The 23,792-nt window shown below is 47.6% G+C and overlaps 3 protein-coding genes across 8 annotated transcripts in view; 1 reads left to right on the top strand and 2 right to left on the bottom strand.

The window, feature by feature from the left end:
• Positions 1 to 1,182: 1,182 nt before the first annotated feature.
• On the bottom strand, positions 1,183 to 11,083 carry gsk3ab (glycogen synthase kinase 3 alpha b). 3 transcript variants are annotated; one of them, XR_009715977.1, is made up of 12 exons: positions 10,962 to 11,083; positions 10,651 to 10,836; positions 8,939 to 9,126; positions 8,742 to 8,825; positions 8,174 to 8,284; positions 7,431 to 7,561; positions 4,360 to 4,564; positions 4,165 to 4,260; positions 3,819 to 4,005; positions 3,671 to 3,748; positions 1,976 to 2,820; positions 1,183 to 1,900 (listed from the first exon to the last, which is right to left on the bottom strand). XR_009715977.1 is itself a non-coding variant. In XM_061289114.1 (11 exons), exons 2-11 carry the CDS (start codon positions 10,823 to 10,825, stop codon positions 2,759 to 2,761), a joined length of 1,317 nt encoding a protein of 438 aa, XP_061145098.1. In that variant the 5' UTR covers positions 10,826 to 10,836; positions 10,962 to 11,083; the 3' UTR covers positions 1,183 to 2,758. The 3 variants fall into 3 exon arrangements, 1 of the variants encoding a protein (XP_061145098.1); XR_009715976.1 differs by having other exon boundaries at positions 1,183 to 1,903; XM_061289114.1 differs by having other exon boundaries at positions 1,183 to 2,820.
• Positions 11,084 to 11,514: 431 nt separating this feature from the next.
• znf526 (zinc finger protein 526) lies at positions 11,515 to 20,310 on the top strand. 2 transcript variants are annotated; one of them, XM_061289112.1, is made up of 8 exons: positions 11,515 to 11,717; positions 15,487 to 15,817; positions 16,003 to 16,166; positions 16,240 to 16,341; positions 16,792 to 17,483; positions 17,567 to 17,711; positions 17,925 to 19,346; positions 19,787 to 20,310. In XM_061289112.1, exons 2-8 carry the CDS (start codon positions 15,538 to 15,540, stop codon positions 19,931 to 19,933), a joined length of 2,952 nt encoding a protein of 983 aa, XP_061145096.1. In that variant the 5' UTR covers positions 11,515 to 11,717; positions 15,487 to 15,537; the 3' UTR covers positions 19,934 to 20,310. The 2 variants fall into 2 exon arrangements, with proteins under 2 accessions (XP_061145096.1, XP_061145097.1); XM_061289113.1 differs by lacking the exon at positions 11,515 to 11,717 and adding an exon at positions 14,781 to 14,908.
• cicb (capicua transcriptional repressor b) overlaps positions 20,307 to 23,792 on the bottom strand; it is a 28,624-nt gene continuing 25,138 nt past the window's right edge. For all 3 annotated transcript variants that reach the window (XM_061289104.1, XM_061289103.1, XM_061289105.1), the window contains exons 20-21: positions 23,556 to 23,690; positions 20,307 to 21,615 (exon numbers count right to left, since the gene is read on the bottom strand). In XM_061289104.1, coding sequence (XP_061145088.1) covers positions 21,356 to 21,615; positions 23,556 to 23,690 — 395 coding nt within the window. In that variant the 3' untranslated portion in view covers positions 20,307 to 21,355. The remainder of the gene's footprint in view (positions 21,616 to 23,555; positions 23,691 to 23,792) is intronic.

A 23,792-nucleotide genomic window follows, 5' to 3' on the forward strand; every position in this document is an offset into this window, starting at 1 on the left:
TCAAGACTAGTTTACGCAACTCAACTGCAGCCCGATTCTCTATGGATTCCTTCAATTTTGGAAGCAATCACAGACCGCATGTCCTCAGGTGAAATCTATCCAGTATCAGACTACCAGTTAGTCTCCCTCACCCCTCAGGTGCAGCCGTCAAGAGTATTCCATCAATCTCGCTGTCTCAAGTACAGTTACTTTGGAGTTTCAAGCTCCAGGAGGATTCCATCAGCACCGACCCTTAGGCGCAACTTCTCCAGAATGAGATTTGTCTTCACACTTTGGTTGGAAGTTTGCCTTGGGTATGGATCCCATTATTTCAGCTCTTCCTGGTTTTTCGTTTGAGTCGCGAGCTGATATGACTCAATGCGAGACTGGCTGCAGTCTCAACGTTTAAAACAAACTCAAAGCACATGGATTCCCAACATATTCATCTCTTCACCTGCATGATTTAAATTGAAGTTTAAGGATGGAGCCAAAGAACCCACCAGGGCTTAAAAAAAACTAAGTATAGCAAGTGTTGAAGAGTAGGTATGAAAAAAAGGAAACAAATTATTCAAGTGGACTGCCAATGCCTATAAATATTCTAGAAAAGAAGGAGACTGTTACTGCGAAGCCCAAGACTTCATTAAAACCTACGATTCCTCCTTTACACAAGAGTCTTGTGTGAATGGAAAATGATTGCCTTAAGACAATGAGCGTGAGCGCACACGCACATTAGGTCCTGGTTAAATATCCATGTAGATGGAGGCTGAAGCCTCAATGTCTAACCCGTTTGTTTACCTGCACTTGCACCTTTTGAATTTGAATCATGCTCAGTTTGGATAGGCAGGCAAGTTCACAAACAGCGGTGTGGAATTGCTGCCGTTTGGTGCAGGACGCGACCCTCAAACTACACTCTCAAAATTCACAAACCAAAAGTGGCACAATTCTTTGGCTTTTCTTTTTTTGGGGGGTTGGGGTGCAAGAGTCAATAATGGTAAAGTTAATAAAAGCTGAGGCTGGAACAAATTGCCTTGACATATTTTCCCTCTTGTTCCAGTCACTGTGAAATGATTAACTCACAGGCACCAATCACGTCACGGCGTTCGTGAGAACACTGTGACACAATCGGAGTCTCAATTACAGCTATGACACGATCAGCACCTCGATTACAGACGCACAATTAAAACACGGCTGTACAGAGACGCCAACAGTTTCATCACTTTATTAATGAGTTGAATTATTTATAGCAACAAACAAAAAAAACTGTCTCTCTCCCCCCATCCCTCCTTGGTCATCCCCTCTAGCCAACCGTTTTTCACTGTTCTCTGCACCAATGCCAAGGTCTGTAATCGGACCATGGGTCGGGGCTGCTAAAACGGATTTTAAAAAGTAACATTAAAACAGCATGTCGTACAACAGTGGACGGCCGGTCGGACACAGGAGACGCTCAATGAAAGGCTCTGTTTTCACCTACTACATGTGTACGTGTGCACATACACACATACGCATACACACAAGCACACACACACACAAGTGCACACACACACACACCCTTGTAACGTTCTGTTCACATTGAAGCTCAATGGAAACAAGCGTTCCACCAGAGGACTGGCGATCTGAGTCAAGGTACAGTATCTTGGATGTGACTACGTTTTCGGCCCCACTACTAAACGATTTTGAAAACAATATACAAAGAGAAACCAAACACACAATACAATAAATAAAACAGTTAAGACAACTATGGGCGGGGAGAAGTCATGACAGGAGAAATGGAAGGAGAGAGATTCAGTTGTGAGACTTTTTTGTTCCATTTTTCGCTCCCTACTGAACCAGGGATCCCCCCCAAAAAATAAAAAATAAAAGGTAATACCGTATTTACAGACTGCGACTGAGGATAAACAGTCTGGTCGCTTGGACGCGCCATCTACTGGAGAAAAAAAACATTACAAGAACAACAATTGAATAATAACAAAAAATAAAAATAAGAGTTGATATTTACAGATTAGCTGTGTTGTGGAGGAGCAAGGACAACCAGGAGGGAAGAGGCTCAAAATTCAAGGTCCGAAACAGGAAGTCACTCTGGAGGAAGTACTGTAGCCTTCGGTCAAAATGATGATGAGGAGGTTGGACCCATTTTTTTAGCCTGCTGAAACACATTCCAGCTTACATGCTCAATATGTGAGCTTCTACTATTCATACAGTGGCCCTCAACGCCCACATTTAAAGATAATAGGTCACGGTAAAGTGGGGAAAAGAAAGGCTGCTGCAGTGTGCTTCCTTTGTCATAAAATGTTTTTTAAAATCACTTCATCTAAAAATGGTGCTATCAGCAAGCAAAATGTTTGACTGCTTCAAAGAACCCAATTGACTTGTTTGTTTTAGCGAACGAGCAGAGAAGGTTTTGTATCTTTTGGGTGATTGTCATTCTCCAAAAGCCAAATGGCCACTCCACATAAAACAAGCTAAATAAAAATGAGGGGGGGGGGGGGGGGGGACACACACGAGGGGGTAAAACGTCCGTAACACAGACAATGCTTGTACAACCCCAAACATCCCACAGAACATGGACTTATAAAGTCAGCTTATATATAGATGAAGCCTATCAGGGGGAGGAAACAGCAATGCATGACGTATGTGTGTGTGCGTGCGTGTGTGTACGTGTGTGCATGCGTGTGTGAGAGACTGTGTGCTGTATAGTCTTTTTAAGTGTTGAGAGGAAGAAGAGGAGAATGGGAAGAGGAAAAGAAAAAGAAAAAAACTATGGCAGGGTGGTGTTGGCTGTTTAGGTACTGTTGTTGATGGAGCCAGGCACAAGCTGGGAAGGACTGTCTGACGCACTGCCATCTGCAGAGCAACAAAGGCATTACACATTTGGCAGTAAAATATGGCAGAAACGTTGCAAGAAAAAAAAGGTGTAAAAATGTAAGTCATGGGTACTTGGACACATAGCTGCACTTTGTTTTTTTCCATGGAGAGGGACAGAGAGACAGACAGAGAGACACCCAGACACAGAGAGACACCCAGACAGAGAGAGACACCCAGACAGACACCCAGACAGAGAGAGAGAGACACACCCAGACAGACACCCAGACAGAGAGAAAGAGACAGACACAGAGAGACACCCAGACAGAGAGACACCCAGACAGACACCCAGACAGAGAGAGAGAGACACACACCCAGACAGACACCCAGACAGAGAGAAAGAGACAGACACAGAGAGACACCCAGACAGAGAGAGACACCCAGACAGACACCCAGACAGAGACAGAGAGAGACACCCAGACAGACAGAGCAAGAGAGAGAGACACCCAGAGAGAGAGAGAGAGAGAGAGACAGAGACACCCAGACAGACAGAGAGAGAGACACCCAGACAGACAGAGAGAGAGACACCCAGACAGACAGAGAGAGAGACAGAGACACCCAGACAGACAGAGAGAGAGACAGAGACACCCAGACAGACAGAGAGAGAGACAGAGACACCCAGACAGACAGAGAGAGAGACAGAGACACCCAGACAGACAGAGAGAGAGACAGAGACACCCAGACAGACAGAGAGAGAGACAGAGACACCCAGACAGACAGAGAGAGAGAGAGAGAGAGAGACAGAGAGAGAGAGACAGAGAGACAGAGAGAGCGAGAGAGAGGAGCGAGTAGCAAAAGGTTTGCCATGTTGTGCGTGTATTAGTCGACATACCATGCGAGGCAGGCGTCGTCTGTGTACGAGCATGAGGAGGAATGAGTGATGAATTCAACTGGGGCTGGATGGCCAGCTCTGAGGAGGCACAACAAACGAATATGACACCCCCATCGGGTCAGACTCGCCGGCGAGTACGGAAACCCACCGACGGGACTGAAGTTGAAGAGGAGGGGCAGCTCTCGCCCGCTGGGCAAGCGGGTGTTGGGCTGACGCAGCTCATCAAAAAAAGCGTGCGCGCAGGCCTCCAGCGGAGACAGGCGGGTGACCGGTGTGTATTCCAGCAGTCGCGAGCACAGGGCAATGGCCTCCGGCGGTGTGCGGGGCTTAAACACCTGAGGAAATTTCAAATAAATTAATTTTGAATTTTATTGCCAGGATGCCCGTTCTTTGGATCTCCTCAAAGGACAATCGCTAGGCCTTTTAAGACAAGGTCTGCGCTTTGCGGACCGCCATCACCATGTTTGAACGATGCTACCGATTTGACGAATTACCTTTGTCCATGGGTGAGCTTTAATCTGCGGGAATTTAAACTCCGTGTAGTTGGGGTTCATCTCTCGGATCTGCTCCCTCGTCGGAGTTCCAAGAACCTGACACAAGTGCAATGAAATGTGGCTTGTGAGTAGGAGGGAAAGGCAGAATTTGCGATCCAGCTCTCGCTTTGAATTTGGGCTCCTTGGCGCATGTACCTTGATGATCTCTACGAGCTGGTCCACGCCACTGTCCCCCGGGAAGATGGGCTGGCCCAGCAGCAGCTCGGCCAGCACGCAGCCGGCCGACCAGATGTCAATGTTGGACGTGTAGTCTGTGGCGCCGAAGATGAGCTCCGGAGCGCGGTAGTAGCGCGAGCAGATATACGACACGTTGGGCTCGCCTCGGACCAACTGCTTGGCGCTGTGGGGGACGGGAACCGTTAGGCGTGTGTGTATGTGTGTGCGTGTCAACACACACACACACACACACACACGCACACACACATACATACATATACAGTGCCTTGCGAAAGTATTCGCCCCCCCCCCTTGAACTTTTCAACATTTCGCCACATTTCAGGCTTCAAACATAAAGATATCAATTTTGAATTTTTTGTCAAGAATCAACAAGTGGGACGCAATCGTGAAGTGGAACGAAATTTATTGGATAATTTAAACTTTTTAACAAATAAAAAAATGAAAAGTGGGGCGTGCAATATTATTCGGCCCCTTTACTTTCAGTGTAGCAAACTCACTCCAGAGGTTCAGTGAGGATCTTTGAATGATCAAATGTTGTCCTAAATGACTGATGATGATAAATAGAATGCTCCTGTGTGTAATCAAGTCTCCGTATAAAGGGTTCTGTTTAAAGCCTCTCTGCGCTTTGAAGACAAAGGAACACACCAGGCAGGTCCGAGATACTGCTGTGGAGAAGTTTAAAGCCGGATTCTCAAGCTTTGAACATCTCAAAGAGCACTGTGCAAGCAATTATATTGAAATGGAAGGAGTATCAGACCACTGCAAATCTACCAAGACCCGGCCGTCCCTCCAAACTTTCATCTCAAACAAGGAGAAGACTGATCAGAGATGCAGCCAAGAGGCCCATGATCACTCTGGATGAACTGCAGACAACTACAGCTGAGGTGGGAGAGTCTGTCCATAGGACAACAATCAGTCGTGCACTGCACAAATCTGGCCTTTATGGAAGAGTAGCAAGAAGAAAGCCATTTCTCAAAGATATCCATAAAAAGTCTCGTTTAAAGTTTGCCACTAGCCACCTGGGAGACACACCAAACATGTGGAAGAAGGTGCTCTGGTCAGATGAAACCAAAATGGAACTTTTTGGCCACAATGCAAAACAATATGTTTGGCGTAAAAGCAACACGGCTCATCACCCTGAACACACCATCCCCACTGTCAAACATGGTGGTGGCAGCATCATGGTTTGGGCCTGCTTTTCTTCAGCAGGGACAGGGAAGATGGCTAAAATTGATGGAAAGATGGATGGAGCCAAATACAGGACCATTCTGGAAGGAAACCTGTTGGAGTCTGCAAAAGACCTGAGACTGGGACGGAGATTTATCTTCCAACAGAACAATGATCCAAAACATAAAGCCAAATCTACAATGGAATGGTTCACAAATAGACGTATCCAGGTGTTAGAATGGCCAAGTCAAAGTCCAGACCTGAATCCAATGGGAAATCTGTGGAAAGAGCTGAAGACTGCTGTTCACAAACGCTCTCCATCCAACCTCACTGAGCTCGAGCTGTTTTGCAAGGAAGAAAGGGCAAGAATTCCAGTCTCTCGATGTGCAAAACTGATAGAGACATACCCCAAGCGACTTGCAGCTGTAATTGCAGCAAAAGGTGGCGCTACAAAGTATTAGCGCAAGGGGGCTGAATAATATTGCACGCCCCACTTTTCAGTTTTTTATTTGTTAAAAAGGTTTAAATTATGCAATAGATTTCGTTCCACTTCACGATTGTGTCCCACTTGTTGATTCTTGACAAAAAATTAAAATTTTATATCTTTATGTTTGAAGCCTGAAATGTCACGAAATGTTGAAAGGTTCAAGGGGGGGCACACACACACATCCCCAGTCACGAACCTCACCGCACGTCACAGATATATATATATATATATCATTGAAGATTTATTCTTTAATGACATCATGACAATATTGTGACAATGTGACAATATCATGACGATAGCGTAACATTAGCTTACATGTAACATCATGTTACTTTCTAAACCCACATGCTTGTAAAAGTAAAAAAGTACCTTTGTGTTTTTTGTTTCGATGTGCTCCTTAATGTTCCTAGCGCCGCGACCTTCATAGCTGATCATATCTTGACATAGAATACACAAAGCCTTTCCCGGGACATCTACTTTACGGATATGTTCCGTCAGACTGACGAACTATGTTCCGAGTTGTACAATGACGCTGCTCTTGAGCCCTGCCCATCTGAAGCAGTTCTTGATCCCGTTCAGCTTGTTTATTTCAGGTGCCACTGAGTGAGGGTTACAGAGGCAAGCCGATTTCCGTACTCACAGCTTCACTAATTTTGCCTTGAGATGTGCCAAAAGATGCCGCCGCGGGCAAATGCTTGCGAGTCGCAGAGGCTAACGTTGCCCAGCCAGCTGGCTGGCCGCTTCCATACCCCTCCCGCATACATAAAATAAATTTTCTCAACAGATTTACACGATTCACAAAAATTATACTTCCGACGGGAAAAACACACGGAAATCCGCGGATCCGCGGAAAATTCTCATCCCTGTATAAAGTGTAAAAGCTCAAGACTGAAAGTGTGTCAATTGTATAATTTGTAAAGAAAACTCCAATTTGAGGATTTCACACGTAGACTGACGCCACACATAAGGAAGGCCACATGCCTTGAAGGCACACAACAACAACTGTGCATGTTATTGTTATTGTGACTCAGTTGTCGCAATGACACTTTAGAAAACCAGTTTCTTTCTTCACACTCACTTTTATGCAATACCGCGCTCTTTCTCTGTTAAATACATTCAACCCTCTGCAAAAAAATAAATAAATAAATGTTTTGACGTATTTTTTTTCTCTTGAAACTCTAATTTCGGCAAGTTCATCTTCTGCCGCACTTTAATTGAATCAATCCATTCGGTTAAACAATTGATTCAGTTGGGCTTTATTTTCAACGAAGGACGCAAAAAAAAAAAGTGGGTGAGCAAAACAAGACTTGCACGCGCAGTCAAGACAGCTGACACAGCCGGCCGGCTATACATACGAGGAATGTGTGCTGCTCACCTGCCAAAGTCACACAGCTTAAGGATGGCCGTCTCCGGGTCCACCAAGAGGTTTTGGGGCTTGATGTCTCGATGACACACGCCCTGGGAATGGATATAAGCCAGGCTCCGGAACAGCTGGTACATATACACCTGATGAGAAGGACAGAACCGTTCAAAATAAACACGTACAAAGTCCACCCTGCTGATTTTGAGTCGTCGTCTTGTGGCTGCAGTTGTTAAGCTCCTGTCAGCCGAGGCTATGTGCGGCTTCCCAATGTGGGCGGAGGTGCGGGTGGGGGGTTAACCGTGACTCACGCTCTCCTACAATTGCGCAACGACTTTTCGACAGCATGGTCAAATGTTAATCACTCCGCTTTTCTCTGAGACAGAAAGAACACGCGTGGGCGTTTCTTCCGCGTCACAAGAGTCAGAGAGCCCCGTCACGTCGAACGGAATCGGCTGCACACCGCAGCTCAGCAAACACGTATGGACAGAGATGGGGTGGAACGGGCCGAAAATTATGCGGATGCTCGGTTGGGGAATACAATTAGACGTGCTGCTTTTCATAAGGGAAAATTGACAAAATGTGGAGACACTGGCTTGTGACGTCACAACGACACGATTACAGACGAGTACAAAAAGGGATGTTGCTTAACAAGGAGAGAAAGTGAGTGACGGGCATAAGACACAATACAAATGTAGCTCTGAAGGCAACGGAACGAGCGACAAGCATAAGCGGGGGTGCAACGAGGTGGCACTTACCTTAACATAAATGATGGGGATGGTGGTCTTGGCCTTATTGAAGTGCCGAGCCACCCTGTACACCGTCTCGGGGACAAAGTCCAGCACCAGATTCAGGTAGACTTCATCTTTCTGCACAAGACACAAAGTGGGAGCGACTGCAGCGTTACGGGTGTGACGGCGAATTGAAAATTACATCACAGAGGCGACGTGGAGCAAAGCGCATGCCGCCAAGTCGTCCCAAGACGCTTTGTGAGGTGCTTTACCAGAATGTCTATCGAAGTTCAGACAATTTCTACCTGTGGCTAAAAACCCAAACAATAAAAGTAGCCAGTTGCCTCTCAAAAATCCACTGTCCCTGCTTTATTTCTGGCCCGTTTCCTTTCTTTGTATTAATGGAATATAGTGAGGGCGACAAAAGAAATCTGCTTCTTCCTTGACAATAGTACCATGTTGTTTGTAACTCAATGTGAAAATTAGGACAGATTATTAAATCAAATCAATTTTCCCCAATGCAGTTATAACAGGCATGGATTTTCGCTATTCGTGGGCTGGCCGATCTTTTTTTGAACAGCAGCCGAATACACACCTTTTCACCGCTGGAGTAGAAGAAGTAACGTAGCCGCACAATGTTGCAGTGGTCCAACTTGCGCATAATTTGCAGCTCTCTATTCTAAAAAGCAAACAAGGAGGATACAACAATCACAAGGCAGATTCTTACCAAGAGTGAGTCACTAATATACGTAGTCCATAAAATGGCTTCCCTCGCCAACAGCCCATGCTCACCTTAAAGCGTTTATCTTGGAGCACTTTCTTGATGGCCACCATTTCCTGGCTGTCGATGAGGCGGGCCTGGTAGACTACGCCGAAGGAGCCATTTCCTATGACCTTGATGTCCGTGTAGGACACTTCCTGCGGGCGGTCGGGGCCTTGGCCCGGCGTGGCCACTACGGTGGTCAATTTGCCAGTGTCACCTGGACGAGAAATGCGTGTGAAAAAATAAAGGCAAAATGAAAACTCAGCTCATTTGTGCAATGTGTGGGATCATATCCCCTGCGACAACAGAGACTTTGATGCACGTTAAAATAATCCCATCACAGTTACAGCTCATAAACAGTTCAAATGACGTCAACGACTTCCCGCTCCAGCGAGCGCCATGCGCGCGCTACATGTGGTCCGCAGGTTGATTTGGCATAATCCAGGATCAGATTATGAACAAGGAGGTGATGTACTCTCTGGGGGAGTACATTGTGTGCATCTTGCAACTGGTCAAAGAGTTTCATCACCAGGCTGATGTTTGACGCCCCCCAAAAAAACAACTTGGTGCTTCAGATCAAACAGTAACTGACAGAGCGGTTAGCGTCGAGAGCATTCCGACGGATCAACACCACCAGTGGTGACATTGGGAAAGGAGAGCGAGGCAAGAGCGAGCGAGACAGAGGCCCGTCCCCAAAGCGCTTTTGTCAGCTCACTGTGGTTAAAACGGTGTGGACAGCAGCACATCCACAAGTGCTACTGCTTTTTCCCGGGGCTTGTTCACTTCACACGTCTCAGCGGGACCCCTACGGATCACCGCCGTGTACCAAAATGGAGTAAGACGGCAAATCATTCCGCACCAGACAGACAAATTTCGCAAATACATCATGGCATTCCTTGCTAAACACACCAAATAGAAACTTAATCAGTATAGTTTGTAACATGCAGTGTTAAAGGGGAAGTCAAGTCAGAAAGTTCTGGTTAAGAATTCATTGTACGCAGCGCCTCCTATCTAAACACAGTCATCTGATTAATATTGTGTTTGTAGGATATGAAAAAAGCAGCTACAGTAAATCCACCTGATTTTATCCATCTCGGAGGTCGGGCATTTTGCCACTCGGGAGAGTCTACTTTTTGTGAATTTCTTGAGATTTGTTAGTGAGTTAGAAAAAAACTTTTAATAATGTAATTTAGAATATACAAATTGGGTCAAATTGTCGCAATTTGACATATTGACATTTAAATGTAGGTTCTGTGCTAACACTAATGAAATATATCAATCAATTGGTCATACGCTGCGACACAAACAAAAGCCTCCTAAAACATAAAAAAAAAAAATCCCCCCCAGTTCCATCACAAATAAGTGGACGATTGCTTCCACAAATGACTATCACGAACGCTAAGGTTAACTCTTAACCTGAGTGACGTGAGGAGGAGTCCACCGAACTGAAATTGTCAATAATAACCTTATGGAATAGTTTATTTGCCGAGAAAACAACAGTCGGTATTGATGTTGATGTCATCGAAGAGGTTTAATAGTGGGAGAAAAACAAGGCTAATAGTAGCTGGATAGCTAGCCCAAGTTAGCCAAGAGCCTGCTAGCTGAGATTAGCTCGGCGATTGTGATCGACTTCATTTAAAGAAAATGTCCATATCGTCATCTGAAATAAACCACGGGATGGACATCATTTGGAACAAAGCGTCTGAGGCGGGGAGTGGTCATTTTAAAAAACGACACTTACGGGGTAGTTTGAGGTTACCAAAGCTTGTCGAGCCACCTCCGCTGGTTTGCGAAGCCCCCGACTTTCCTGACGAGCTTCCGCCAGCTACTGCCGATCCGACACCGGCTGCAGCGGCTCCGGGAGCTCCGGGAGGCTCGGCGAATGAGCTGGTCCTGGGCCGCCCGCTGCCGCTCATATTTGTGTGAACTACAGCCAGGATTAACGGCGAATGTTACTGACAGCCAACCAAGTCACACAATAAATACGAGCCCTCCACCACAACCACGACCACCACACAAAAAAAACTCCCATGGGAAAAGTACTGCACTTACAGCGTTCTTGCTTTCTGCCCAGTCTCCCCCTTTCTTCCTCTGAACTGTACAACGATGATGGTGGGGAACTGGAGAGTTGACGTGCGATGGCGTCACGTTCGCAAAGGACTGTGGGAAAGCGAGTTTCGATGCACCTGTCCTCCAGGGGTGGTGAGCAAAATGACGACGTTCAGTTCCATATCATAGCAATATTATCCTCAAAATAGGACACAGTATTAAAAAAAGAGCAATAGGCTTTTTAACACACACTAATAAAGTTGATCAAGCAAAACAAGAATAAATAAGAACGTTTCAAAAGTTTGTGTTGAAGTCCATGGTAAGTTTAAAACAAATAAGAACAGTGCACAAAACTGTATAAAAAATGACACAACAATAATGACATAAAATGTCATAAAATGACATTAAATACTGCGCCAATTTTTTTTTTTTAAATTACTCGCCCCAAATAAATATCGGCGGCATAAAACTACAATACCCACGCATAAATTCCATAGTGATTGACAGCTACACTATCCAATCGTGGTTGCAAGACTTTCAGCAGGATCTCATACAGGGCGGGGCTTATGTCACAAAAATGGAGGCTAATGGCGGGTTAACGTCTCCCTACATGCTGTAAAACAGAATCGTCGGCGAACAACCATCCCGTTGTGTGCTTCTTGTGCCCCGAGACAGCGTCGGAGCAGCCTCGGCGGAGCGGGCGTTTGAGTGACGTGCGGTGATGACTACGAACGGCGCCGTCCGACGACAGTAAATGAGGTACAGGGGGTGGGTAAAAAAAAAAAAAAAAAGAAGGGCCCCTGCCGCTTTTCGACCGGAGAGCTGCGGCGAAAAGTGGCTAGCGCCGCCTGACGGACCGCCCGGCGAACCGGGCAACGGCCGTCAGGAAATAGCGGTGCCAGGGAGCGTCACAAAATTGGTTCTCGCTGGCCGAGGGAGCGCCTCCAACCGCCCTCCACACGCCATCGCACACATGAGACAGTAGACAAGCGAACCTGTTAAGAAACCTTTTGGTGGTTTCAATATTACCTTTGTAAGGCAGTGGCTGGGACGAGGCAACCAACAAGGGCCATAATGTTGGCTAATTGCTAAGTCGAAACATGTTGTCTTTTTATACGCGTTAAACTATAAAATAATTAAGATTGCCAACATTTTAATCAAGGGCGCTTTCCATGAGAAGAAAAATCTAGACAATCTTTACTTTATGTGAAATTGACTCGTTTAATCCAGTAGGTCAAGAGCAGGGTGGTCCAAAAGTACATTTAAATTCAATTTATTAATTTGTGGTGGAATGAATTTAGGAAAGCAGGTGAACCCAGTTGAATATAAGGATGCAGGAATATTTAAAAAAAAAAAAAAAGAATGAGAAAAGAAGCTGAAAAATAGATTTGAGTGAGCGAAGCATGTAAGAAAGCAAGTTTGGCTGAAAACATCTATCCATCCATTTTCTATACCGCTTCTCCCCACGGGGGTCGCGGGCGTGCTGGAGCCTATCCCAGCAGTCATCGGGCAGTAAGCAAGGGACACCCTGAACCGGTTGCCAGCCTATCGCAGATGAACAACCATCCGCATTCACACCTAGGGTCAATTTAGAGTGCTCAATAGGCATACCAAGCATGTTTTTGGGATGTGGGAGGAAACCATAGTGCCTGGAGAAAACCCATGCGGGCACGGGGAAAACATACAAACTCCACACAGGGAGGGTTGGAGGTGGAATCGAACCGGTACCCTACAGACTGTGAGGCGGAAGTGCTAACCAGTGCCGAGCCGCCTGGCTGAAAAGAAAGCTGTGTATTTAAGAAAGTTAGCTTCCAATAAACAGTACCCTCATTCAAGATTCAAGAGTTTTTATCCGCCATGTTTGAGCGTGCCAAACAAGGAATATAACTTTGGCACATCACAGCCTTTGTTCAACATTTAGGTGACTAACAACACTCAGGACATGTGAAAAATGACAAATATTCTCAAATATCCCCTGATCTTAAACTCCCAGGAGGGCAAGGAAAAACTCAAAACTCCAACTAGGGGAAATGAGAAACCTTGAGAAGAGACCACAGATGGGAGGGTCCCTCTTCCAGGATGACCAGGCTGCCATGGATGCAGAGAGGACAAATAGTACAAACAGTGTAGACAATTCAAAAAAGGTGTGGAGAGGAGGATGCTATTGCACAGCAATGACTCTGAGACTCTAAGAGTGGTGTGAGTTCATCAGAGCGACAGCTTGGGGGAAGAAGCTGTCTGCTGGTTTTGGCGTACAGAGCTCTCTTACGCCGTCCGGACGGGAGTAGTTCAAACAGACTGCAACCTGGGTGAGAAGAGTCTGTATATAGAGATGTTACTTGCACGTTTCCTGGTCCTGGACAGGTACAAGTCTTGGATAGATGGGAGGTTGATTCCAATTATCTTTTCTGCAGTCCTGATTGTCCGTTGCAGTCTGTGCTTGTCTTGTTTGGAGGCCGATCCAAACCAGACAGTGATGGAGGTGCAGAGGACAGACTGGATGATGGCAGTGTAGAAGGTCTTCAGCAGCTCCCGCGGCAGGTTGAACTTCTTGAGCTGTCTCAGGAAGTACAGCCTCTGCTGGGCCTTCTTCCGGACAGAGTCTATGTGGCCGGTCCATTTCAGGTCCCGAGAAATTGTGGTTCCCAGGTTTTTGAAGGTGTCTGTGGAGAGAATAGTATTACTGCGGATAGTGAGGGGTGAAAGTGGTGAAGTCCATTGTCATCTCCACGGTCTTGAGCGGGTTCAGCTCCAGGTGGTTTTGGCTGCACCAGTGGACCAGCCGCTCCACCTCCTGCACAGTCTCATCACCGTCCCAGATCAGTCCGATGAGAGTGGTGTCATCTGCAGACTTCAGGAGCGTCACAGGACAGTCACCTGAGGAGAAATCGTTGGTGTAGAGAGAGAAGAGCAGTGGGGAGAGGACGCACCACTGAGGGGCGCCAGTATTGGTGGTCTGGGTGTCAGATGTGATGCTCCCCAGCCTCACACGCTGTCTCCTGTTGGTCAGGAAGCTGGTGATCCACTGACAGGTGGAGGCAGGCACCGCGAGCTGGATGAGCTTCTGGTGGAGGATGTCAGGAGCGATGGTGTTGAACGCCGAGTTGAAGTCCACAAACAGGATCCTGGCGTACGTTCCTAGGGTGTCCAGGTGGTGCAGGATGTAGTGCAGTCCCATGTTGATTGCATCATCCACCGACCGGTTTGCCCGGTAGGCAAACTGGAGGGGGTCAAGCAGGGGGCCCGTGACATCCTTCAGGTGGTTCAGCACTAACCTCTCGAAAGATTTCATGACCACAGATGCCAGAGCGACAGGTCTATAGTCATTCAAACCTGTGATGGCCACTGGAACGATGGTGGAGCTCTTGAAGCACGAGGGCACCTCGCACAGCTCGAGGGAAGGGTTGAAGATCTGTGCAAAGGTGGATGCCAGCTGCTCACCACAGACTTTCAAGCAGGAAGGTGACACACCGTCTGGGCCCGGTGCCTTCCTGATCTTTTGTCTCCGAAACATCTGGCGCATTTCCTCCTCGCGGATCTGGAGTGCGGGCGCGGCCTCTGCAAGAGAGAGAGTAGGTGACAACGGTGATGGAGGTGTGGACAGAGTGGTTGTGGGGGGAGGTGAGTATGTTGATTGTGCTGCAGGAGGTCCTGTTGTGTAGGAGGACCGATCAAACCTGCAGTAGAACCTGTTTAGCTGGTTAGAAAGCCTTGGGCTCTCCACAGGACGGGGGGTTCGTTTCTTGAAGCCCGTGATGCTCTGCAGACCTTTCCACACTGTTGAGGGATCAGGATTGGCAGAGAGATGTCTCTCCAGGCTCTCCCCGTAACACCTCCTGGCTTTCCTGACCTCTTGGTTCAGTGTGTTTCCGGTCTGCTTGAACAGGTCCTGGTCGCCGCTCCTGTAGGCCTCCTCCTTGACTTTGCGCCGAGGTTCGGTGTAAACCAAGGTTTGTTGTTGTTGCACGTGCAGAAGGTCTTAGTCTGCACACACAGATCCTCACAAAAACTGATGTATGATCTGACAGTGTCAGTGAGTTCATACAGGTCTGAAGTTGCAGCTACAAAAACTCCCCAATCAGTCCAGTCAAAGCAGGCTTGGAGGTCCTGCCTTGACTCCACTGTCCACTTCCTCACAGTCCTCACCACAGGCTTAGGTTTTTAGTTTCTGCCTGTAGGCCGGGATCAGATGAACATAAGAAGTAGCATTCAGGCTTAGCTGATATAAAATAGCTATTTGATATTCTATAGTATAGTACTGTATGAACAATATAGATGTAATTATAAATTCTTAAAATGTTTAAAAATCAAACCGTTTTGGCAATTTTTTTTTTTTTTCTTTAATTCGTTGGTCACCTCAGGACAGCGTTACACAGATGAAGCCAGCCAAAACTCTTCAGGAAGATGGTGTTCCTCACAGATGATAGATGATGTATGCTTGTGGGATCAAATCGACTCATGACTCATGTATACAGCATACATCCATGGGCTGAATCTCAGTTGATGGGTTTTCTTTTTCATCTGCCAGTTTTATTTCCAGTTGTCTTCAAATGATCCACTCGATTTAAGACCTGACATCATGGAAGCGCAGAACGTCTACATGGAGATGGAGCAGCCTGAGGATGCCAGCGTGGACCACCAATACATGTGCAGCGAGTGCTGCCAGCTTTTCAACACCCTGGAGGAGGTCCTGATCCACCAGGAGATTCATACGAGCGAGGAAGGTGAGGCGGGCCAGGCGGTCCGCTGCGAGCAGTACCAGTGTCTGGAGTGTGGCGCCGTTCTGGTGAACTCAGAGGAGCTGCTTCTGCACCAGGAGATGCACATGAGGGTGGCCGGGATGGAGGCCGAGCAACGAGGTCGGACATTTTGTCGCGTGAAAGCTTTGTCGAATCATTCGCTCATCCCCTGGTTCGGATTTGGATTGTGTTGAGATGCATATTTTGAACGAGATAAAAGTTGCAGTCAAAGGCAATGGTTGTAATTGTACAGGGAGAAGTTTATTTAAATTTGAAATTCTTAACATTTGTGCATCCCTTCTCAGAGTTGTGTGAGGCTGCGGCTCCCGAAGATTCTGGTTCCCAGCTGCCCCGCGCAGTACAGTACCAGTGTCTTGACTGTCTGTCTCTCTTTGACTCGCCCAACACATGGTTTGAACACCGCAAAAGCCACCACAGCAGCACCACCAGCACCTACGCGGAGGACACGGTAAGACAGAGATGGCCAAAGAAGCGCCCCTTGAACAGTCTGTCTGACCGGCGAGCGTGTGATTGATTGGCAGCCGCAGCAGTATGTGATCCAAGCCGACGGCACCCTGGCTCCTCTCACCAACACGCAGAACTTTGTGCTGAGCGAGCGGCAGGCTGGCGAGATTTTGGCTCAGGTACTGAATTTAAATGCTTTGACCGAGACGGCTTATGCTTTATTTTTCCCCATAGCATTTTTTTGTGCAACTTCACTCAGCAATCAAGTGTTTGCCACTCATCAGAAGTTTGCGTGATTGCAACAGAACTCAGTGCACGTTTGCTTTCCTTTTATTGTCGACGCGAGAGCGAGGGCTTTGCGTTTGTGCGGGATGAGGCTGTCTCTGACGGTGAGGTCCGGGCTCACTTCAAAGTGGCTCTGGATTTTCATCAACCTGTGGGGTCAGTGCGGTTAGTGTGCAGATTACCACACTCTTACACTCTGTTGTCGTTGGGTGCGTGCCTCAGCCTCGTAAGTGACATCGCAGGGGCCACGCACGGGTTTGCCTGCACGAGTGCGATTTGCGGCTTATAAATTTTCCATCTAATCTTTAATGACTGATGAGGGCTTTGCTTTGGATCTGTTGCAGGTGTTCGCACAGCAGCAGCAGCAGCAGCAAAAGAAGACATCCCACCTCAAATACAAAGCAGCCCCCCGGCCCTCTCTGCTGCCCCCGGTGACGCCCGCCCCGGGCTCGGCCACCATGCACCTACAGATCCTGACGGCCCAAGCCCTGGCTGACAGCTCGGGCAAGACGGCCAAGCGGTGCCAAGCGGCATTGCCGTTGGCCCCCGGAGTCCATGCTAGGACCATCGAAACGGCGGTCAACCAAGCGTACGAATGCTCCGAATGCTCCCTACTCTTCCAGACGCCAGAGGATTTCCTCCAACACCAGGGGGAGCACTTTCTGGCTCAGGACAAAGAGAGCTCGGACTGCGGGCTCATGGCCGGCTTTGAGGAAGCCTCTGGGCGCCAAGATATGGCGGACAACTCCATCAGGGGATCGAGCCAATTTGTAACGGCGGAGAAAAAAGCCAGCGCGACGGGGGGTGTGCCTCAGCAATGCACACTGTGCAGCCGTAGCTTTGTTTCAGCCAACCGCCTCAAATCCCACCAGCGCGTCCACGAGCAGGGCACGCACGAATGCCCCGAATGCGGCCGGGTCTTCAAGAGAGAGAGCTCCATGCAGGCCCACCTGTGCACCCACCTGCGCGTCAACAGGTACCTGTGCGTGGACTGTGGCCAAGGCTTCACCACAGAGATGACCCTCCTCGTCCATAGGTGAGGCCCAGCGCTGGCAGTGGGCGTCCTCTTTGCTCCCACCCACCCAACCTCACCTTTCCCCTCACATGCATTCCTTGCAGAAAGTCGCACACACCGACCCCCTTTCATAAGTGCCAGTTCTGCGACAGAACCTTCACCAACATGACAAAGTACCTTTACCACCGCCGGACACACCTCAACGTCAACACCTGTGGCACACCTGCTAGCCCCACCGCCTCTACCACGGTAGACCTTCTCCAACTATTATTGTAAAACAGAAAAGACAGAAATCATTGTAGCATCAGTTTAGACGGTAATCCACAAGAAGTCGTCGACGCGACCACATGTTCTAGTTAATCACAATTGCCACACCGCAGAAGAATCTGAGACATGTGCTATGTGCTGTATTTTTTTTCTTCAATTCAGCATGAATTTCAACTAAGTTCCATCCCTCTCCAGGTTAACACTGCTCCACGACGAGGCTCTCTCTCGACTCTGGCCATCCTGCAGCGAGCCAGGGAGAAGAACAACTCTCAGATGATGGCCCCCCTTACTGAGGAAGAGATGGAACATATTGAGCAGAACTCTGGCGATGCGAGCGAGTTGCACACTAGCGAGGTTCAAGGGGAGGTGGGCCAAGAGCATCCTGGCAAAGAGCATCTTGGCGCCGAGCCCGTCGGGGAAATCGCGTCCAGCGCAAGCACCACACCTGTGTCATCGGGAAAAAGCGCGTTGGCTTGTCGCTCTTGTCCAAAGACGTTTGTCTCGCAGCTGCAGCTCCTCCAGCACCGGAGCACGGCCCACGGGCCCAAGCGCAGCTTCCTGTGCGGCATCTGCCTCAAGAGCTTCACTAAGCAGATCCACGTACGCAACCACATCCGCACGCACACGGGTGAGCGGCCCTTCCAGTGCGCCGACTGCGGCAAGACCTTCTCGTCCCTCGCCAACCTCACCCGCCACACCCTGATCCACACGGGTGTGCGGCCGTATCGTTGCGACGTGTGCCAACGGGCTTTCTCGCAGTCCTCCAACCTGCGGCAGCACAGTTTGCTGCACGCGGCGGGTGGCAGCGGGGGCCTTACCTGCCCAGACTGCCCTGCCGCCTTCCGCTGGCCCGCCAAGCTAGCCTCGCACCGCTTTATGCAACACCCAGGTTCCCCCGCGCCTTTCCCTTGTTCTCACTGCGAGGCCGGCTTTGTCACCAGGAGGCAACTTGACGCCCATTGTTCTGAGCGGCACCAAGAACCCCAGAATGCCACTGGCGGCCAATCAGAGCAGTCCTCTTCCACTGCGGAAGAGTCTGACGTGACGGTGCGAGGCGGCTTGGACTGCCACATTTGCGGCAAGAAGCTGAACTCCCCTGCCAATCTGCGGCTCCACAAGCTGAGCCACCCCAGCCCCGGGCAGCCACGTGGCACCACCTGCAAGCGCGCCCAATCCCACCAGTGCCCCGTGTGCGGCAAGCTGTTTGTGTCCAGATCGGGCGTGGCGCTGCACCAGCGGGTGCACACGGGCGAGCGCCCGTTCCCATGCCAGATATGTGCCAAGCGCTTCCGACAGAGCACGCACTTGCGTGAGCACCTGCGCACACATACGGGTGTGCGACCATTCCGCTGTGAGATGTGCGGCAAGGGCTTTGTCCAGAGCATGCACCTGGTCGAACATCGCCGCACGCATACGGGCGAGCGGCCGCACGTCTGCCCGCAGTGTGGAAAGGCCTTCAAGACCTTCTCCAACCTCAGGAACCACAAGAAGACTCACAATCGGCAGCAGAAGCTGGATCGGGACGACAAAGCTAATTCGGGTGTGGAGGTTTCCACAGTGGAACTTTCCAAGGGGCAGCCGCACCTCATCCAGATCCAATCCTCTGATCTTCAGCAGGTTCGTATTATTATTTATATCATGCATCCTCCAATTAGTACCCACTGAGGATGAAAATGTGAGAGGAAATGGATGAATAGGTTGTAATTTTCAAGTATAGAACTAAACGAACTAAAATGAACTATTTAATGGTTTGGAACATGTAAGAATAATTGATTTTAAATGTAAAGTTGCCTCAGTAAGCAATTTTTGTTTTAATTGTAGTACAACTTATTTATTTATAATTAAACTGTTTCCTAAAATGTATTATTTTTAATCATTTAATTTTCAATAAAACAAATAAATACAAAGTAAAAAAATCAAAAATGTACCTTCATGAATCAAGTTTGGGAATTAACAACTTAATAAGCAAAGTGTGCCATTAGGGGCCATGCCCGATCGGCCCTCATCAGCCAAAGCATACGGAATCATGTCAAATGTCTGTTCCGCCACCGTCACAGGGCACCAACACCATCATGTGCAACGAGTTTGGGGAGACCATCGCCATCATCGAGAGCAGCGAGGGCAGGGTGCTGCCGCTGGAGCAGGCCCTGGAGATCTTTCACACGGCGATGGAGAATGGCCTGGATGGACTACACCTGCTCTGAGCCAACAGAAAGACTTGCGTGATAATATGAAAACAACTTAAAGACACCAATAGTGGGGTTATTTTTGAAAGGAAGCGTTTGGTTTTCAATGAAGGTAGAAATTCAGTCTAGGCTTTGTTGATGTGATGACAAGTGCTTTCCTTTCAAAAATAACATTTTTCAGTCACTTCAAAACAGTAGTGTATGTGTGAGCAACTTTTTGTAGTGAGGAAGAAGTGCTTTTAAAGGGTATGAGTGTCTGCTTGTATATAAACGCATTATACCTTATGTGACCTATTTTTTTTGTATTTTTGATTTGTATAAATTTGATGTCACTGCTGAAAGTCGCAACAAAATATGGTGTTCATAACCCAATAAACTCAGTTTGCTTCGCTACATTTCCACTTTTTTTTTATTGAACTGACCACCTAACTTTATTGGCATACTGAAAGTTACAGATACAAACTTAAATTATTCATATAAATTTGTCTCTTGTATACTGGAACAGCCAAACATGAACACAAAAACATTGAAAGCCATATAATTTGTTTTTTCCCCCCCTCCTTTAACTTTGCTTTGCACAGTCCTGTTTTTGTGATATAAAGGTCCTATATCTGTAGACTCTTTTACAGTATTTCCCCAACTAGTTTTGCACTAAGATCAAATGTTCTGTTCCAACAGTTGTATTTTGATTGGAGGGAGGCAAGGCATAAAGTGACAAGGGGAGGCAGAAGGAAAGAGGAAGTAGTGTTAACGTGGATCTAAAAACATAAAAAAACTGTCTTTTGTTAAAAGGGAAGACAAAGCGCACAGAGAAAGGGTACAGTACATCCCTCTGAAAGATTGTAAAGTAAGGGCAATGAAGAATGTAAGGAATAATATTAATCGGGCACAGGTGGAGCCAACGCAATGATGTTAAAATTGAAAATACTTGAAAAAAAAAAGTCCATAAAAATCACCACCATGGACCATCCTCCTTCCTTCATGCGTAACCAATAAGAGGCACGGGAATGTTTGCTTCCTTCAGACTACGACAGCGGGAATGACGGCACAGCCAGACAGTCCACTTTCTGTCCACTCTGCAGTCAATTTTTAAGAGCTCTCCGTCAGTGGCCTGTTGGTCAGCTAAAAGAAGCGACCGGTGGTTCCGGGATGGAAAAAGTCTTGAGGGTCCCAGCCCCCCACAATGTCAGCAGAAACTTACTGGAAGTGATTACATATCCAGGGGAAAAAATCTAACAACTTTCCCTCTTAACATTGTTCAAAACAAATCAAGACAAACGTTGCATCCATTTGGTCTTTCCGAACATCCACAAGGGAATTCCGGGGATTCCAACGTTCCGCCTGGACTCTTAATAAAGTCTTGGTTTTGGGGGGTTTATACGGACATCTCACTGTGGTTCCAGAGATATGATTACAAGTCCACATTATGGCAAAACGTCCTCATCTGGAAGAGTCCTGCGAATCGCCAGGATCCTCGTCGGCCCCGGGTTCCCCGTCTTCATCCTCTCTCCCGGCCAAGTCCCCCGACTGGGCGCCGGAGGGTCCCGGCAATGAGTCGGTGGGGACGGCAAGACAGGCAGCGTCGGCCGGGGTGGCCGTCTGCATGATCTTCTGCCGGACTTCCCTGATCTTCAGTTGCAAACACACCTTTGTTGGGAAAATGTCCGAGTACCTGGTCTGGAAAGCGGCTGTGGCCTGAGCTGCAAGCGGAGAACAAGGTCAACATTGCCGCGTCTCCCATCGGTCGCCGGGGGCGCTGTTCAATTACCATACAATATATTAAATAGTTTGTTCAATAGTTATACTCATTGATGTATTAACAGGTCGGTTTTAATTTAGTTGTCATTTGACAGACGGACTTTACATAATTCTTTAAAAAAGAAGCAGGAAGTTGTTGATTCGTTGTGCTTTGGTGAAGACGCGAACATACGTGCTCGTCAGTGAAACAAAGTCATTGTATATGCTCTAGTACACGGGTGAGTAAACTACGGCCCGCGGGCCACATCCGGCCCACGGGACCGTTTTTGGGTCATTTTGCCTGCAATGACTGCGTTTCCCCAGTAGATGGGGAACCGCTCGCCTGCGCATTTACTACCGGGAGCCGTGTCAGAAAGCTCGGTGCACACTCACAAGTGCGTGTACGTACTCAGTCATACGGATATGGCGCACTCGCGCTCTATTTGTATCAGTGCGTGGGCTGTGACGACAGCATTCTTATAATTCGCGTGCTGAGCTTTCAGATACAGTTTTACGCTAAAGCCACCCACAAACCTTCCCCTGGAATCCTTTCATTAAAATGAGCCGCCCAAGGAAAAGCAAGGTGGACACTGAGTGCCGAGTGTTTAAAAAAAGAGTGGCCAATTTTGCTCGACGTACGCAACGTGACGTCCAGCCACATGAACATCAAACCGTCACAGATCGAGGTAAACGGACAAACACCTCGGATCTCTCCTAAGAATTGCCACAACAGATTTTACTCCAGACTATGACGCACTAGCAAAAAAGGGAGGCCAACAACACTGTTCCCACTGAAAATGAAGGGGAGGCTCTCACGTTTGTTGTAAAAAAATGCGTTTTGAATATGGTTTGTACACATAGCAGGGATTGAAACTAGCGACCATTCTCATTTTCAAACAATGCAGGATGCTCAAGGACATTGATGCACCACCTGTTTGCGACCTGTGAAGTTCTTAAGGCTTACTTTAAGGAAGTGTTTCCCGTTTCCTCACCTCTGTTACCAGGTGTTTGTGAGTTAAAACTCTGCTCTGATTTTCAGATACCCCTCAATGTGTTGCCGTTTTGATTACCGTATTTTCCGCACTATTAGGCGCACCTAAAAACTTACATTTTACTAAAAAAAACACAGTGCGTCTTATAATGCAAAGCGCCTTATATATGGATCAATTGATGAATTTGTTGATCCATACTGGTTGTACACAGTGCTCTGCCAAAATGTTTCAGTACGTTTTAGTACGACTAGTAAATTACAAGGTCGCATCGCTTCCCAACATTACGGCCACTGTAGTCAGGGGGCGTCACCGAATAGCTGTTGTACCCGCGAGGCTATTTCATTTCAAAATAGGCTGCTCCGTTAATGTTTAGAGTAAATTTACGGATTGATATGGAAGGGAAACATAGGTAAGCAGTACCAATGTGTTAGATCGAACTTTAGTCAGTTCCGATCATTTTATAGGAGATCGTTTGAGAAACGCGATTGTTTACACTTTGCTGAGGCTCATGGGAGATTGCGAGCTGAGGCTCATTGGAATTTGCGGATGGCTAATGCTATAACGATAGCTGCTATACGCACCAGGCTATTTCATGTCAAAATAGGCTGCTCTGTTTTATTTTTTATTGCTGTTAATAAATGCATTTGTTTTCAAAAAACTTGTTTGAAATATCCATGCTTTACTACTTACTAAAGGCCAAAATCTTTTATGCAATGACCTTTACAGGTAGCTTATATTACTTCACACAAACACTACGTCCATCTGCTCCTGGTTCGGCCCTCCGGTCCAAATTTAGAACCCAGTTCGGCCCGCGAGTCAAAAGGTTTGCCCACCCCTGCTCTAGTATGATCAGCCGGCTTTAACTTAGTATATAAAAGTTATTTGTTTGTTTCCGTGTATGCTTTGTCAACCTGATGGAAAGAAGCCCTGCTGCTCCTGAAACAGCTGCATGACCAGCGCCCTCCTCTGGTCCAGCGTCCGTCGTAGGGATGAGTACGGCACTTTGTCAAACTCCAGTTCAGCCAGTATGTCCTCGCTGTCGGTGCCTATAGAAAACCAAAAGTTAACACCAAAAGTATTTAACCTCTATGATGCGACCACATCGCCACGGGGCCACCATCTTGAAATCATGTGGACAGAGAAAGCGT

The sequence above is a fragment of the Syngnathus typhle genome, linkage group LG10, assembly GCF_033458585.1.
Source record: "Syngnathus typhle isolate RoL2023-S1 ecotype Sweden linkage group LG10, RoL_Styp_1.0, whole genome shotgun sequence".
Taxonomy (NCBI): domain Eukaryota; kingdom Metazoa; phylum Chordata; class Actinopteri; order Syngnathiformes; family Syngnathidae; genus Syngnathus; species Syngnathus typhle.

Excerpts from the sequence above, each read along its gene's own strand:
- gsk3ab (XM_061289114.1), bottom strand. The coding sequence starts at position 10,825 with ATGAGCGGCAGCGGGCGGCCCAGGACCAGCTCATTCGCCGAGCCTCCC. Across the intron at positions 9,127-10,650 it reads TGGTAACCTCAAACTACCCC|GTGACACTGGCAAATTGACC; the intron begins GTAAGTGTCGTT and ends TTTCTCGTCCAG. Across the intron at positions 8,826-8,938 it reads TCCAAGATAAACGCTTTAAG|AATAGAGAGCTGCAAATTAT; the intron begins GTGAGCATGGGC and ends TTTGCTTTTTAG.
- znf526 (XM_061289112.1), top strand. The coding sequence starts at position 15,538 with ATGGAAGCGCAGAACGTCTACATGGAGATGGAGCAGCCTGAGGATGCC. Across the intron at positions 15,818-16,002 it reads GATGGAGGCCGAGCAACGAG|AGTTGTGTGAGGCTGCGGCT; the intron begins GTCGGACATTTT and ends ATCCCTTCTCAG. Across the intron at positions 17,484-17,566 it reads ATGACCCTCCTCGTCCATAG|AAAGTCGCACACACCGACCC; the intron begins GTGAGGCCCAGC and ends CATTCCTTGCAG.